The following is a 17805-nucleotide window of genomic DNA, read 5'->3' as shown; positions in this document are numbered from 1 at the left end:
TTGCAGGGTGGCTGTGCTAGAATTCACCCAAAAAAACTTTGTCCCAATAAGTCAATTTAAAAGAGGAATGCTGTTTTCACATTGGGGCTGAACAATTTTGGAAAATAATCTAACTGCGATTTTCTTTTTTTCTTTTTTTTTTTTTTACCAATATTGTGATTTAGCATGCAATTATTATTATTATTATTATTATTATTATTATTATTATTATTATTATTATTATTATTATTATTATTATTATTATTATTATATTTTTATTTATTTATTTATTTATTTATTTATTTATTTATTTATCTATTTATTTATTTATTTATTTATTTATTTTTTGGGGGGGGGTATGTTTACCTTCTACATTATTAACTTAACACAAGCAATGAACCTTTCTATAGTATGACCAACACAACAAAGGATAGTGTAACATACAAACAATTATTTCCTGTTTGCCAGGCCTTCATGTCATGTTTACAAATAACATATACCTTTATTTAACTATTACAATCACAGTAGAATATTGACTGATTGACTTTAGGCATTATAGACCTTTAATAAAATTATAATTAAATACCTTAAATAAAATCAGAGAAAAGAACAAAGCACTGCAGAACAACAGGCCAATTATGAACAATAAAATAAAAAATAAATATGAGTCCTCTTGTCTATGGATCTCACATAAAATAAAGTACAGAAATGTAAATAAGAACAAATCTCCGACTCAACCACTGAAATATGTCAACATGTGGAATGCACTTTTTAATAAAATGAAAAAGAAACACTGTGTGAGCATACATTTAAATATCAATTGTATAGAAATCATACTAATCTCTCATTAGCAACAAAACACAAACTTAAGTAAATGCACTTAATTTTTTTTTTTTTTTTTTTAATTGCAGCCTTTCGGATTTGAAAATTGTAGTCTATGACATTGTGATGTCAGTTTCAATTTGATTAATTGTTCAGGCCTATTTCACATATGCACAAAACAAAGACTTGCTAAAATGTTCTAGGTGAGCTGCATGTGTCGAGACAGAAAGCAGATGTCCTGACTTTATTCTGAATTTTCCCCCTGCCCGCTTGACTAAGATCTCCCCCCTGAAGTCAGGGTGAGCTGCTGAGCAAACCCAGCAGGTGAGCAAGCAGGGCAGATAATACATTTGAGAGTAAAAGACTGAATAAAAACATTCAAGGTTGTAGAAAGAGAATCTCTCCTCAGGACAAGGACGATAAAGATGTCTGCACATTCGTCCATTCACTTCAACCACCATCATGTTGTAAACATAACACTGTGGCTTTGCAGTCATGTCTTCCCTCCTGAGACTCCTCTCCCCCCCTGCCCTCCACCTTAATGTGTCTGACAGGAGAATGCTTCACACTGTGAGGGACGTGAGTGAACAAGTACTTCTACAATTTTCAAGGGCAGAGTGACTGAAAATTCCAAGAAAATTCAGTGAATTTTCTGTGCATTCATGAAAAGCTTAGATGAGCCGTAAACTTGTGCACTTATTCACCGTTCCCGTGTGCCTTTTAGCTGGGACACAACTCGTAAAACTGTGATTACATTCCAGCAGAAAACAGTTACATTAGCATCTTAGATGTATACCAATTTGACCTTTGAACTCAAAAATGTTATTACATAGTCCCACTTTAGACAGTGTTTTACATTAAACATAAAAATGGGAATAATTTCAGCTCCATAATGGCAAATTTTTCATGCTTGATTGTGATAAATTGCCTGTAGATTGCTGTTATGAAAATGAGCTGAATCCTGACGTGCTTTGCATGAGCAGTGTGAAAAAAGAGGGCGAGAAGAGACAGATTTATATCAGGGATGTAGCATAAAATGTATAAACACATTAAGGTATAGTTGCATTATACTTTAACGGATGTGTAGAAAGGCTTTTATAAGTGAATAAATGAATGAGGAGTCCCTCTGAAGATCTTAATTATCTCGAGTCTCCATTGTCTCCTTGATTTTTTTTTCTTTTTACCTTTCAGCTTCTTCCTCTCTCAGCTTTCTCATCACATGCCGTCTGCATTTGTGTCTTTGTTACATGTCTGCTATAGCCTTGGGAAGTCTGGGAGAAAGTGAGGGGAGTTTTCCACAGAGAAAAAAAAAAAACATAGATGGAGCTAGGTCGGGCAAACAGAGAAGGGCCTTATTGGAAGGGGGAGTTTTGCATAATGAAATATTCCATCATTTCATTTTCTATGGCATTTGAAGATAATGCACTTCCATAAATTTGAGAGACTGAGTGGAGCAGAGAGCGCACACCGGTAAGCGTGTACTGTAAAGGTGCTTGTAGGCACTCGTACTTGATTGCAAGGTAGTAAACTGAAGGAGGCTCTGATTCAACTCGCTGTCTCTGTCTGGCATAATAAAAGTGAGACCTTGATGACACTGAAAAAAGGAATTTAGTTTCTGGGTGTGAAAAGGAGCTGCCAGCTAAGCAAACACAGAGATGGTGAATATTAATTATTACCACATCCCTGCATAGCATCACAATTAATTGGAAAAATATTGAAATAGGCTATTTGTATTCTGCAATGTCAACATCATGAAAGGCGGGTTGATGATCAGAAGATAAAAGGTAGAAGAAACAAAGCCCTTAAAGCAACAGCGCTCCATTAAAGACATATTTGTGTCTAAATCTAAATATTCTATATTTCTGGTATTAACATGTTTATGCATTTCTAATACTTAAAGCAGCATGAAAAACAAAGACACGCCCTGTTTTTCTATCTACTTCTCTCCGCTCTGCACCTTACAAAGACACACACACATACATTTTGTATATAGTGTATATCAAATAATGGGGAGCAGATCACTGGTCATCAAAGCCTTCTGTAAGCAGCTTCAACCACAGGAGCTTCATCAAAAACCTGTCTGCACATTCCAAAGTATTCCCACAGGACACAGATGAAGAGGAGCTCCAGAAGGATATGGTGGAGGAAGAGGAGGAGGAGGAGGAGGAAAATGGCAGAAAGTATTGGATGCAGAACTGACAGCCAGGCAGGCACAGAAATGGTTGTAGTGCTTTAGAGCTGTTCATCTCATTATTCAGCTTTCCATCGAGGCACCACTCCTCTCCCCCTCTGTCTCTCTTTCTCTTTGTCCCCTATCCTGCTGCAATCACCACATCCACAGCCTGCTGCAGAACATACTAGAATGTCTGCTTGTAGTAGCAACGATGCTGCTTAAACAATATGTACTATACTGCTGCATGAGCAGCAGCTCACAGCTCTGCATCCTGATGCCTTTCACTGCTTCTCTGTAATGTCTGTAACACAGTATGTGCCAACGGAGAATCAAATGCAGCATGATGTCTCTTAGGTTTCTCTGCAAGGTTCTTAAATTTACAGATTTTAAACATTTTCCATCATTAACATGTTCAACAGATTGATGAAAAGTTCACAACATGTTTTTACTTTATATCATTTCCAATACCAGCAGTTTCCTTACCCAGGTGATACACTGTTTTAACTCTCAGCTATACCAATTTCAGTTACTTGAGTAGATGCTTTTCAACCTCTTAAGACCCAGCGTCCACACATGTGGACATTAAATTTCTGCCTCTCAGACTCATGATACTTCATTTTTTTAACTTTAACCTATTAGCCACATTTAGGGACACTGTCCATGTCATCTTTCGGTGAAATCACAACATTACACCCGTTTTAGTGAAAAAACAACATATATAAGTACAATAACACTACTAACTAACAACTAATAGAGAACTCACAGCACAAATTATCAAACTTCCTGTACAAAGACCAAGTTTAGTTATCATTAGGTCTTACTTATCCCAGATAGCAAGGTGAATTAAAAATTTAAAAAAAACAGACAAAAGCTTGGGTCTTAAGAAGTTCGATGAACCTCGTCCACTGGTACAAAATCCATCACCTCCCTTCTGCTAGTGCGTAGCAACTTACACCAAATGCTGGATGACAAAATCTAGCTGATAATACAACAGCAATCACATTTTTTTCAGGTAGAGCAATGTGTGCTGTTAAAATAGTATGTGGTTGCACATCAGGAGAGTGTTTTCTTGTAGCTTATAACCAGTTCAGAAACATGCCAGAGAAGATGTTGTTTTCATGTTTGTTTGATGGAATATTGAATCTAGCAAAGGGAGTAATGCAGGTTGCTAAAACAGACTGAACTGTTTTCATTTAGCAACAAACAGCAGTGTGGTAACTATTGTCATAGCTAACTCAACATTAAAAAAAGTGATGTTTTAGTTGATGTTTATGTTTCTTTAAGGACATTTGAGCTGGCTATTACACAGACACAGCAGTTTTTTTAAAGACCTTCAAAGACAGACAAGAGCATCGGCCACAGAACATCTAACGTGTATTTATTCTATTTTTAACGTCCTGACTTAAGGATGGGTACCTTTCACATTTGAAACAACACAGTACCAATGCCTGGTACCTGGCATTTGGTATCTGTACTCAACATTAGCATTTCCAGAACTTTTGTGTGCGTTTATGTGACAATAAATACTGATTTATTTGATAACAAAATCTCAAAGTTTTTTAATTTAACACATTTATTTCTCAATAATAAACTTGCTGTGTTCATGTCCAGCATGAAAAATTGCCTACTCTTTCACCCCCTCACAGTCACAAGGATGCGTTTAGGTACCTAAAGATGGCACCATTTGATTCTATATGAATTGGTACTTGGGTGCTGCAGATGGAAAATGGTTGGTACTGATAAAAGTACCTAATTCAGCACCCTTCCCTTCCCTGACCACAGCGAGATCGGAAAAGATGTGAAAGGTATCACTTGAAATTACAGGGATCTCACCAAAACCTGCTCCTCTTGAGTCGACCCTGTCCTAATTAGATCCACCTGTGTGTCATTACGCCATGATATCTGTGCATATTTTTCCTCTCATCACCTGTTCTTGTTCTTGCTCCCTCTCCCTCATCTAGCATCATTTCTCTTGCAAATTTTCCCAGTGTTATGCCAGTGTTATGAAGGTCTGGCTCCTTTTTGGAGTCTTTGCATTTTTTAGACAGAAAAGCTGCATACTAGCTTTGGACATTAAATGTTAAACATTAAACTTTGGCTGTTTTTATACTTTAACTAAGGTATGCCAGTCATATTTGAGTAGGTAATTTTTCCCTTTTGGGGGGTTTCATGGAGGATGCAGTGTGTTTAACTCACCAAGCAATTTATTTATTTATCTGTTTTTTAAACAAACAAAAAAATAATAATAATAACTTGCATCCTTGAGCTTTAACTGTAAATTGACTTGACTTAATTAAAAAAAATCTGATGTTTAGAATTCTTCATAAGGTGTTTTGGTGAACAAAATTGCAGCATCACAGGAATGGACTGAAATGGTTAAAGCTACTTATATTGTCTATATCTTTATACCAGCTTACTATTAGCTGGCAACAACAGTGTGAGTGTAAATAGCACATCAGAGGCTCCGTATATGTTGTGCACTACAGCTAGAGCCCTTCTATAAGCTGAAAGAAGAAGGGAAATATAAGCTCAGTCATCAAAACCTGTTCTTTTTTAACTTTTTTCATTAAACACACTTCCATTTCCATACACAGTGGCTTTCTGGGATTCATCCAGTGTTTAATTATGGCTGGCAGGAACAAAGCAAAGTGTTGGCTTTTACAAGATCACATAAGAATTTTGATTAGCTTAATGATAGCTTAAACAGTTGGCATTTTAATCATAAACATCAACAAAACAATGGCCAAGCCACATCTAGAATTACACAGTGCACATCTGGGGAGGGCTCATTTTTCATTTTCACACCCTGAAGGGACTGTCAGAGTTTTCTTTGGCTTGATTTAAAAAAAAAGGGGTATACTCTCAGTTAACTTATTCAAGCAGTGTGATATCACATAAAGCAGATACTGAGAGAAAACAGAAAAAGCTTTGATGAATTCAAACTTCTGCGAGTTTGAAGTAAAAAAGTGACAAACCTTTGGCCCCCAGGAAGGGCAGCATTAACCCTTAGTTCAGCTCTGGCTGTGGTGCTATGGAGTGACAGACAGAGGATGGATAAGGCTAATATCTGGAAAAACGCACAACCATCCCTCTTTTCTCAGTGACAGCAGGATTATTCAGCCATGCTGTAAGCCTTTAATACTTCCACACTGACAAATTCGCAAGTAAAATATAGGCCACACTAGACGTATCACGGCTTATGTCAGTGCACCATTTGCTGCGAGTTGTAACTTGATGATGGGTTTTCACTGTTAATTAATTTCAGTTGTTAGAAAACACTTCTGCAGCTAAGTACATGAGTGCTGGTTATTTAGCCCTCAGGGGAAGTTTCTGTTGCGATGAAACAAATCAGCAAATGAGTGAATAAAATGCACATGACATCAGAGTAACCTGACACAGCGAGTAGTGGGGTTGGATTGGGAAATGGATAAAATCTGCAGGGAAATGCATCCAGCACTGAGGTCCAATGCTAAGCGGGAAAAGATTTTGTGTTTTTTTGGGGGGGAAATGGGCCGAGCCACTCACTATCTCCCCAGCAACAACCAGAGCTGAGCAAAGAAAAGAAGAAAATTGGATGGATACCCAAAGCATATGTTTAATGTCACTCGCATATGGGCACACAGGAGAACACTGTACACAAAAGTCTATCTTCAGACAGATTTGTTGATTTGACTCTCCCAGGCTGCTCCTCTCTCCCCTGGGGCACGCCTGTCTCCCCTCGTCAGCAACATATTCTCCAAAGATAAGCACAAAAAGTGGGGGTGAAACACACACAAACACGGCCAATAAAGAAGGCTGCACATGTCCGTAATATACAGGAACCTTCAACGGCGCAGATTTACAGTGCCTGTAGGGTTCCTACATAAAGCTGAACATTTGTTTTATTTCCTCCACAAAGCTGCGAAATGAAAGCTTATTTTGAAAGAGTATAAAAAAGACAAAGAGAGCAAAAATGAATGATATCATTAAGAAGTCAGCCAAAGGGATTTGAAAACCAGTTCTATCCCGTCAAAGTAAGAGTTGACAGAAATATGTATAAACAGTCCTGACACACAAAAGGAACAGTTAAAGAACAGTTGCATCCATATAGTATTGCCACACACCCAGAAGCCATATGTTCTCTATCAGGGGCTCCTCACCACTCCCCCCTCACTGAGTTGCTGCGAGCCAAACACTCTCCCCTCTCCCTCCGTCCTGACACTCTGGCACAAATCAGCCTCTTGGAAACGCTCGGCCTTGGGGGAATATAGCGACTAAAATTGTTTAGACAATACTCGCAGTGCACTCGCTTCAGTCTGCACATTGTAAACAAAAACCAGCTGTCCCCAGAGTGTGATACTTATTCACTGACTTATCTAACCGTGGGGAGAGAACAAGGGAGTGGAAAACAGGATGAGGAACAAGAGGCTAGCACGGCTCTTGCAGGCTGTCACAGGCAATTGGGAATAAACTCTGATATGTGACTTTGTGGCTGTGGATGGAGAGCAGTTGCAAAGTGACAAGAGTTTGTCTATCAAATAATATCACCACTCATCCATATGGAGGGAAATGACAACTTTTCTTGAGATGTACCGCTCGACTGCCACTTAAAGTCCTTTATCGGTTTATCCAGAGTGATTACAGCAGGAAGTTGTCAGTGACAGCTATTTGAAGTGAGGAGCCATTAGTTAATGGATAGGGGCGGGCGGAGGGGGAACCTGACCTCTGAGAATCCGTCTCTCTCCACACCGCTTCATACGTCTCCTGCGCTCGCTCTGCTTCCAGAATAATATTACAATCAAAGAGGAGCGGACAGGCTGAGGAGACCAGAGGTCCCACCTTAAGCTGTCAATCTCACAGTCTGACTGAGCCGCGCATATCCCATGATCCACTTCAGAGAGTATGTTGTTAGTGAGAGCATGTCTGTCATGTTAATGCATTCATGTGATTACCACAAACCATCACACAGCTCCCACTGGCTTTCTTGTTTCAAGATATGAGAAGAAAACAAAACTGAATACATTTAGGAGGATGAAACGTGAATGCAGTGAAGAGAGGCTGCTTCTTCATGGGCCTGTTAGGGTCTGGAATTAAAGTGGATTTGTCCACAAATAACCAGAATAAGCTTGTTTATTCTGCGTAATTGGCAGTGGTTATTTTGACTCTTACTCACAAACCAATAATCTTTTGTTTAGCCAGAATACACAAATAGATTCATACTAACAGACATCTTGTTGGCTGTTCAGAAAAAACCTGTGCAGTTGCAAGATCATCTTTCTTAGAGCATCTGATATCAATCTTATGCTTCCTCTTCAAGGGCTGCACGGTGGTGCAACGGTTAGCGCTGCAGCCTCACAGCAAGAAGGTCACCGGTTCAAATCCCCACCTCGGCCGGTGGGTCTTTCTGTGTGGAGTTTGCATGTTCTCCCCGTGCATGCGTGGGTTCTCTCTGGGTACTCCGGCTTCCTCCCACAGTCTAAAAACATGCTTACCAGGTTAATTGGTCACACCAAATTGTCCCTAGGTGTGAGTGTGTGCGTGCATGGTTGTCTGTCTATGTGTCAGCCCTGCGATTGACTGGCGACCAGTCCAGGGTGTACCCTGCCTCTCGCCCAATGATTGCTGGGATAGGCTCCAGCCACCCACGACCCTGTAACAGGTTAAGCGGTATAGAAAATGGATGGATGGATGGATGGATGCTTCCTCTTCAATGCAAAGCATTCTCTACCATGGTACCATGTGTGCCGGTGTGCATGTTGCTCTGAACAAGTATTTCTATGGGATTTAGAGCAACTTTGTTTGTGTGTATATTTTTGTAGAACATCAAAATGACTAAATGTCCTAAGCTATACCAATGGTGTAAGAAATCACAACACAGATGGCTTCATGCACTCAACCTGTATCAGTTCAAGTCACTAAACTTCAAGTCAAAGATAAGTCAAGCCCCTAGTGCGAGTTTAAGTTCAAGGAGAAAAATCTTGAGTCCGGTTCAACTCAAGGTTCAATTATCTGAGTCACAGCCAAACTTACAACCACTGCTGACTGACACATTTTCAACGGTAAAACTAGATGTAGAGAATGGGCAATTTCTTATTCAAAAATTAGCTGAGCATCCAAAAATCAGACTGAACTATACGCTGGAACTAGCTAGTTCATAACTTGAGCTGTGTCAATGTTTGGTTTTACTATAAAGTTGTCAGGCTCGTAGAGTTACACTAACTTAAATATTGTTGCAGAAATGATGCTTTTACAAACACACCAGTGAAAAGTTCTCTCACTGCATTACAAATCTCACTTTGAACAAGCTAATGGGCAATAAATAAATAAACCAAAAAAAAAAAAAACATCTGTTTACTGCTATTGATTGGCTATCAGTAGCAAAAAGGTATTATAAAACAAAGAATTGAAATAAAGCAATACTGTGGTGAAACTTTAAACTAAAACCTACATCAAGACCATTCTCTATTAATGTGCAGCTAAAATGGATTATATACCAAAGTCATCAAACATTTCTAAGTCATGTAATTTGACTTGGATTAAAAGGTGTACATGTGAAAAGAAAAGAAAAGAAAAGAAAAGAAAAGAAAAGAAAAGAAAAGAAAAGAAAAGAAAAGAAAAGAAAAGAAAAGAAAAGAAAAGAAAAGAAAAGAAAAGAAAAGAAAAGAAAAGAAAAGAAAAGAAAAGACAGCTAAATCCCTCATACTCCGGAAGTTATCCCATTTTTCAAAACAATGAGCCATGACAACCGGTGTTTCATGGAGGACTGTACACCTACTCAGAGCTTGGTGTAACACATAAGTCATAATTTAGACTTTACTTGGATCTATCTCCTGAGATGTTAACGGAGTGTAAAATACATCCTACATTAGAATTTCAAACAAGGTGATGATGAACCTGTACAGAACTAGTGCAGTGCCCAAGTCCAAGTTCTGAGAGTCAGGACTTACACCAGACTTGAACATGTTTTTACAACACTGTCTTACATACACTTGAGCTACAAATTGAAAAATGTAATTATTGCCCCAATGAATGAAATAATCGATTACATGCCCATTTAAATGTCTTTTTTGAGTAATTTTTGACTGATCAATTAATCATTTATAGACTTTCAAACCTCAATAGATGCTATTATAGTTCTGAAAGCAATAAGCAACTGAAAGCTTATTTTACTGTATTTCATAGCTAGTTGGTATTTTTCCATCCTTCCTTTTTCAGTTAAGTTACCTGTGTCCAACAACCAGGCTTGATTATAGGACTAAATTATAAAAAAAATAAAAAAACAGCGTCTTATAGGGGAGGGGATATGACACCAACATCATAACCCTTCATACCTTTGCATGTCAGATGCATCTTTCACAAAGTGTTGTTTAAATCCTTTTCAAACATGCATCTGTCCCATTTCCAGTGTTAGACTTTTGTAATCCCAAGCATAAGAGGAAGGATGTGGTTGTGCCATGTGTAAAAACAGGCTAAACATTCTCAGTTTTCATTAATTGAAAGGAACAGGTCTCTGCATCTCAGTCTCTAAACTCACATGTGAGTAGTGTTGTGGATGTATTGTTTTCTTTCTCTCTGCCTCATTACTTCATCACTGTAGCATTGTGTTTTAACCTAAAGCTCTGCCTTGAGCCTCCCTTCCCTCCAGCAAATGGCAGTGTCCAATTAGTTGAAGAATACCATTTATTCTTCTCTCTTACTGAACCTAAAAACAGGTCTTCTATCCAATAACCTTTTGAGTACACAGGCTGTGACTTTGGCTTCACCTCAATAAAGCGCTCCATGATTGAATCAAGTGGCTGAGGTCAATAGGACATATGTTCATTTCCCAGGGTCCTCTAGGGTCCCTGCAGGCTGGAAAAAAAATATGCTGAGTGTCTTCTGTGACATTTATTGGATAGGAATGAAGTTATATGTCTTCTTTCCCCTTCTTTCCACATTTCCTATTCTCTGGTATCAGAAAGAGGTTCAGCTCGTCCGTGCGTGTGTGTGTGTGTGTGTGTGTGTGTGTGTGTGTGTGTGTGTGTGTGTGTGTGTGTGTGTGTGTGTGTGTGTGTGTGTGTGTGTGTCTAGCGTGTGTGTGTGTGCATCTGTGAGCTTGTTGTGTGTGATCGCACAGTATTCCAACCCCGTGGTCACGCTTCAGGCACCAGCTCATACTACATCTGTCACTGTCTCTACCACGTCACCTCAATTTTCTCCAAACAAGTTTCACTTCTGTGCCTTGAAGGACAGACACTTCTTCTTCTCTCACTCCTGCGCCCGTCTGTCTCTGTCACTCCTTCGCTGCTCCCTTCACGTCACATCTGTCAGCCTGTCTTTTGTCAGCCATCCCCACACTTTTCATCATCTCCACCTTGCTTAAGATAAAGCCCCATGGGCGTTTGAAAATATTATTGTATAGTAAACTGAGTTTACGTTCTACAAGTCATTAATTCTCCTTTGTGGCGCTCACATTTACTTTGTGGATGAGAGATCAAATGTCTAAAGCTCTGTGGGATTCTTGTCAATGTGCCGCAGTGTTATCCTTTAAGTAGATGAGTCATGAACTCCTCATTTTATCTAAAGTGACAAGATATCCAAGACAGGCAATTATCTAAATTAACTATGACTATGAAGTGTTTACTGAAGTGACAGGTGCAAAGAGTAGACCAATCATCGAATAGTCTAACTACATCATATAATTAGGACACTTGCAGTGCCATCTACCATTGAATAAATTGTAGATGGTACTTTGTGCCATTGACATGCTCTCCAATGCACTGATTAGGATACCATAGTTTGGTTTTCAAAACACAGTCCTGTTGCAAGTAGGGGTGGGCGGTATACTGGTTTCATCACCGTCACCGTTATCATATGTTGCCACATAATGAATTTTGCAATACCGTTATTACCGCAGTAAAGCATTGTTACACATAATCTAGTCCAAGTAGTGGTTAATCCATGTAGTGGGAGATTTATTTCTGCTAACGTGAGACACTTCTCTGCCACAGCCATTCTGGATATACACCTTTGAAGCCAGTAGCACCGAGTCAGTGACGTGACGAAGTAAACATTTAGCGTGTGCAGAAAGCAAAACAGCTGGAGTGCATGATGACGGCTGCCCTGTTTTGGACACAGGCTGTACATCGCTATAGGTAAGTGTCTATGGTCAAACTTCAAAACCTAAAATGTGGTACAAACATTTTTAACAAAAGTAGTGGCATCAAAATAAACATTTTGAAGCAAATTGGAAACGTAGATTGCAGGTTATAACCCGCTACATTTTTCGGCTTGACCAATAATGCGGCTAAATTACGGATTTTTACGGTCTAACGAGTTTCATACCCTTGTAGCATTAAAACCAATATATTTCTTGATTATTTTAGTTATCGATAAAATACGTGCCAACTAAAAATATGAGTTTTGCAGAGCTTTGGCGGAGTTTAGGCATACATAGTGTTAGAATATCTAGCCTGTGTATTTGTGCTTTGTGCTTTGTGCTTAAAATATTATCAATATGTGCTCATGTGTGGTCATAAATTAACAAGTTTCTTTACAGATGATTTTAAGCTCCTGAGAGGCTACAGATCACTCAGAACTAAAAAGAAATAAAAGTCATAATATGAGGAATTTAGCTTTGAGCTGCGACAAAGAACTATACTTGTATGATTTGTGTTTTTCATATAAATGATGTGTTTTCAGTTTTAAAATGAGGAAGACTGAGATGTGGAACAGTGATTTTTATAATCTGCAAGTTTAAGGGATACATAACAGGAAGCTCAACTGCAGAAGTGAAACTGTGGTTTTTTCATCAATGAACACCAGGAAACAAGGTGAGGGAAAAAGCACCTCGTTTTCCAACAATAGCCAGTCTGCTCAGGTGCATTCGGACGGAGTGACCGCTGTCATGTCAGCAGAAGGTGTTTCTGCTGATGGGAAAGAGACAACAAGCGTTGTGCTAGTTTGCTAGCTAGTTTGTTTTCACTGTTTTGACCAATAAAGATGGACTCTTGTTCTGAGGATGAAGCCTGAGCACTGCCCAGTGCCACATCATGATGCTCCACAGGGACAGGTTGTTGCTTTTACTCCTTGTGAGTGATGATAATAGATATCTTAAAACAGCATTAAATGATGTATCACTTAATCCTACCTTGGATTGATAAAAGCTGTAGAATGAGCAACTGCCTCAAAAGTTTTTGTTTTTTTGGTTGTGATTCAGGCTCTGAGTCTGAACTCTCACCCTTCAGTCAGAATGGTAAATGGACTTGAGCTTATATAGCGCTTTTCTAGTCATGGACCACTCAAAGCAGCTTTACACCACAAAATCACTGCCAACGATCGGTCAGTATCTCTGTGTCTGTCTGTTGTCCGAAAAAACACGATAGCGACGGAAAAATCACGTCAGTAAAATGTTCTGTCTCATGCCACAGCGGTCTGTATTACAGCAGCAGTGTGTAGAGGACTGAAAGCTCAGAAACCTTTCTGCTTCATTAGACAACCTTACAGGCTTCAGAAAACATAAACTTAGGAAAACTCATGGAACAAAAAAACTAGTTAATTATGTTAATTTTCACAAATTTCTTGGCTTCCAAAATGTTATTAGTTAATTGCTCACCCTTTTTGAACTAAATGCAAAAATTTTCTTTTTTCTTGAAATATTCTTCTTTCCTCAGACTCAGTTTGCTCACCAGCATCGTGCACTTCAAGCTTGAAATGGGATAACTTTCTCTTCCAAAAGCACATTGTGGCCAAATGCCCTTTTCTATTACAGTATTAACCATTTTCCACCCGCTAGGTAGGTATTTATAACACAGAACAGAGTCAGAATCATGTTTTGAAAAGACTTCACTTTTTTACATGTTGGAAACTGCGATATAGTATCGTTATCACAATTTGAAGGAAAAATACTGTGATATAAATTTTGTATGGGCCATATCGCCCACCCCTAGTGGCAGGCATTACTCGTTTCTTGGTGCCCAGATAGTTCACAACTAGGACTCCATCAGTCACTTGGAGAAACTTTAAAACACTTATTTAAAATCCTGCAGAGCAACAAATTATTTCTACAGCTTCCAATTGATGATAATAAAAATTGTCAAGCTGAACATACACGGAAAGTAAGTGCACTGCATCGCTTTAAAGCCTACACAGTGCAGCAGAAAAGGGAGATAAGTGTTTAATGATGAGTTGCAAGTTAAACATTTTTCCTCTTTTATCCTCAGTTTTATATACATATAATAAAAATGTGTGTGTGGCCTCCCAATTCTGGGTTGCGATTACAGGGTAGCATGTCAATCTCAGGTAGCAATTTATAATGTGCTTATAATTCAATAATGAAAAGGTGTCATGATGCATCTAGCAACATCTCATATGACATTATCATAATTGCACAGCTGTTCAGACTCTCTTCAAATACCTAATTCCAGTAGATTTTTGCCATCCGCTACTTTGCCCAATTACAGGAATTCCATTAGTTTTCTTTTTTTCTGTTTTTCCTTGGTGGTTTTTGATTGACAAACACATCAATTAATTCATAATGGGAACACAGCCCATGTGAAAGTGTGAGCTGCTTATCAAACTGTTCAAATTAGCTGCATCAAATTCCAAATACACATTTTACAACCTGTTCCCTTCAGCTAAATCAATCTTTGAGCTACACAAACCCTCTGCAACAGTCACAAATATCACCTTGACAATTCAAGACAAATGATCTCAGTTGCTGGTCTATTGACGGGATGAGGTCAATGCTTCTTTGAACACTGCCCAGCTTCTGAGTCCACTCCTGCACTTCTTAACTCAGCAGCACTTGCCAAAGGGGGTTCTGTTTTACAACCCAGCCCCAGGGTGACCCATGAATCTGTGCGACCCCTGAAGGATGAAACAGGGAGACATAACTCATCCAGACAGCTCCAACAAGTCCTCTCTGTGTTCCCCTCCCTCCCTCCCTCGACCTTAAAACCTGACAGTAAATTTAGAGAACTCTGAGCAATGCCCCCGGAGGCTTGAGCTTCCTCAGGGTTGGAGTGCTGATTCTGCAATACCCAGATACCGTTTGACCATCTTTGTCATTATAATTCAAAAGGTGACACACATACAAGAATGGTGTTATTATTCTGAAACCTTGGCAAACTATCAGCCCTGGAGACTGGGTCTAGGTAGAGTCATGAAAGCTGACACAGCTGAGCCGAGAAGGGAGATGTGCAGGAAATAGAGAGGAGACTTGCAGTGTGTGAGGGCGTGGATGTGGATGTTAACCCTTGTCACCAACACTTCCATCTTTCAGTTCACTCTTCCCCCATGTTGGTTGCTAAATACAAGTTTTCTGGGCTGCAGAACCTGTGCTCCTTTGGGATTCACAAGCCATTTGCTATTCTGATGGTCGTATACCTTGACCTTTGCCCCCTGCCCTCTGTCTGCTTCTCTACAGGCTTCATTCCATCACTTTAACTAACACACACACACACATGTTTGGTTTGCAACAGATACCTATGTGAGATATACTGCAGTGAAAGGCTGTTTAACTGGCAACACCACACACTTGACACTAGCAATCCTGCGATTCAGCGGGTTCACACCGTCACCTGTTTGTAGCACACTCAGCACTTGTTTAAATCTGAGGACCAAAGGGGAGACACAGCTGCTGTATGTCTGACAGGTGGGTTGCATAATCAACATCCACCTGTCCCTCAACCATAAAATGACCCATACTGGAACAAAAGTAACAAATAAGACAGGGTTTGGAGTTGAATGCATTGTTGGCTGTATAATCAAATCAGTTGGCTGATTTGAAACTTTGAAAGCTACAGTGGCTGACAAGGGACAAGTTCAGCAAGAAAACTGGTGAAAGAGGGTTTTCAAATTTCAGAGCACAAAGGTCCAAAACAAGTTGAAAGACTAAATGTGCCATAGAGAGTTGAAACAAATGCAAGAGCAACTATCCAGTGTACATAAAAGACGCAAAAGTACAAATCCAACAAGACAATATATGCAATGTAGGGCTGCAACGATTAGTCCACACAATCCACTACAACAACTATAAAAATTCATTGATGCAAATATTAACAGTCAATGTGTCGTATTATTGTTTTTATTGATGTTGTCATATGGTGAAATGAAATACCAGGTGGTAAATGCTCATCTGTAACTTTAGTTTACTGCATGAGGCACCACATTATTGGATACTTTTATGGAAAAAGATCACTAAGTTCATACATGAGGAATATTCAAGAGGAAATATCTTCGCACCCCAATGGCGATGCGTGCTGATGGAGGCTCTACATCTCCGGCTTGGACAGCCTGACAGCTCTGGGTGTCTAGCGCCTGATAACGAGATTTAAAGAGTCTTTGCTCTCCTTTTTAAACAGTTTTTCAGGGCAGACTGCGCATGAGCAAAGCTGTAGTAGTGCATGTAAAGAAAAGAAACTAAACGTGTTGGCATGGAGAGCTGGGAGAGAGTCAGGCGGGATCATACAGAGAGCAAAGCAAGCTCCAATAAGCAACTAAACATTAGAAAACAAGCCCAAAGTCACTAATAAGCGGTCTTACCAAACAATACTGCCAATAACAACTTAATTTTCCTGTTACCTGCTCACATGACACAGGGCTGACCTATCAGAGGCAAGAACCTAACTCTGGGTAAATGCACTGAAAGCGCAACACACAAGTTGAATTTTAGAGGTCTGCACATTTTAAAGGCCAAATTAGGTTGAACTACAAAATAATCGTGATTAATTGACTAATCAAAAAAATAATCAATAGATTAGTCAACATCAAAAAATAACCACCAAGGCTACTGTTAGCCAGGTAGCTTAGTTCACTGTGCAGCTTTCCTTAGTTGTAGCCATAGGAACTCAGTTTTATTTACTGCCTCCCACAGGCCTTAAAGCACTACCATTGTGATGACCTTTTTTTTTCTTTTCACAATACTTTACTTTTTCATTTTTGCAGATTCTGCGATTGAACAGTTTTATTAATTATTTTTTTATTTGTTTATTAACTCTTGTTTTCTCAGTTTCAAGATTTCAATGCAGGAAACTTGAAGGTGTTATCAAGGTTTTTCTTCCCCATACTTTGACATTTCCATGAACCCGCTTAATTTCTTTGAAGATCAATATTTTAATCCCTGCTTTCATCAGGCACTTTGACAGGTTGTGAAATCAATTAAAGTGTTTGAAAGAGCTCGGACAAATATTATCTGGATATCTGTGTGTTGTGCCTGGGTGTGAGAGATAGCATATTGGGAATTCTTGGCAAAGGGTTGAGCACTCTCTGTAAACAACTGTTGGTATTTATATTTCAGGTGTTTTAACTAAGGTATAAACATCACTGAAGAACTGTGTTTGCATGTGTGGTGCATCATCATTTTTACTGGAGCTTTTGACACCAACACACAGACCAACAAGACTTACTGGCTACTTCCAGCGATGCGTTGTGACTGATAGCCTGGCCTAGATAGTTTCGGGCCACGCACACGTAGCTGCCATCATCAGGTTTGCTCCTGCGCCCGTGGACGATGCGTAGGAAGAAGAGTGAGCCGGTGGGCAGCAGCATGCGGTGGGAGCGGGGATTGTCGCGATCCGTCTCGACGCGCTCCCCATCTTTGTACCATTCCACCGTAGGGTACGGGCGGCCCTCTGCCTTGCAGTTGAGAGTGGCTGGTTCCCCTTTGGACACAATGAGGTCAGAGGGGTGCTCCACAATGCGGGGAGGGGAGTCTTCCTGGCGAAGACGAGACCCTAGAGAGGAAGAAGGGTGTAAAAACAAACAACAGGATTACTCTCAGCCTTATTAGATATATGAGAGGTCCTATTTATATCAAAGTAATAACACAAAGATCCAAGGAAAATTTCCTCAAATAATCCAGCCATGCAATA

The 17805-nt window shown here is 39.5% G+C and overlaps 1 protein-coding gene across 5 annotated transcripts in view; it reads right to left on the bottom strand.

Annotated features, from left to right (window-relative positions):
• LOC141791353 (roundabout homolog 1-like) overlaps positions 1-17805 on the bottom strand; it is a 126719-nt gene that overhangs the window by 67240 nt on the left and 41674 nt on the right. For all 5 annotated transcript variants that reach the window (XM_074671731.1, XM_074671733.1, XM_074671732.1 and 2 more), the window contains one exon: positions 17341-17667. In XM_074671731.1, coding sequence (XP_074527832.1) covers positions 17341-17667 — 327 coding nt within the window. The remainder of the gene's footprint in view (positions 1-17340; positions 17668-17805) is intronic.

This window comes from Halichoeres trimaculatus, unplaced genomic scaffold (assembly GCF_033239565.1).
Source record: "Halichoeres trimaculatus isolate MK-OKI-2021-1 unplaced genomic scaffold, fHalTri1.1 fHalTri1_scaffold_6, whole genome shotgun sequence".
In the NCBI taxonomy this organism is placed as follows: domain Eukaryota; kingdom Metazoa; phylum Chordata; class Actinopteri; order Labriformes; family Labridae; genus Halichoeres; species Halichoeres trimaculatus.
This window is presented reverse-complemented; position numbering and strand designations above follow the sequence as displayed.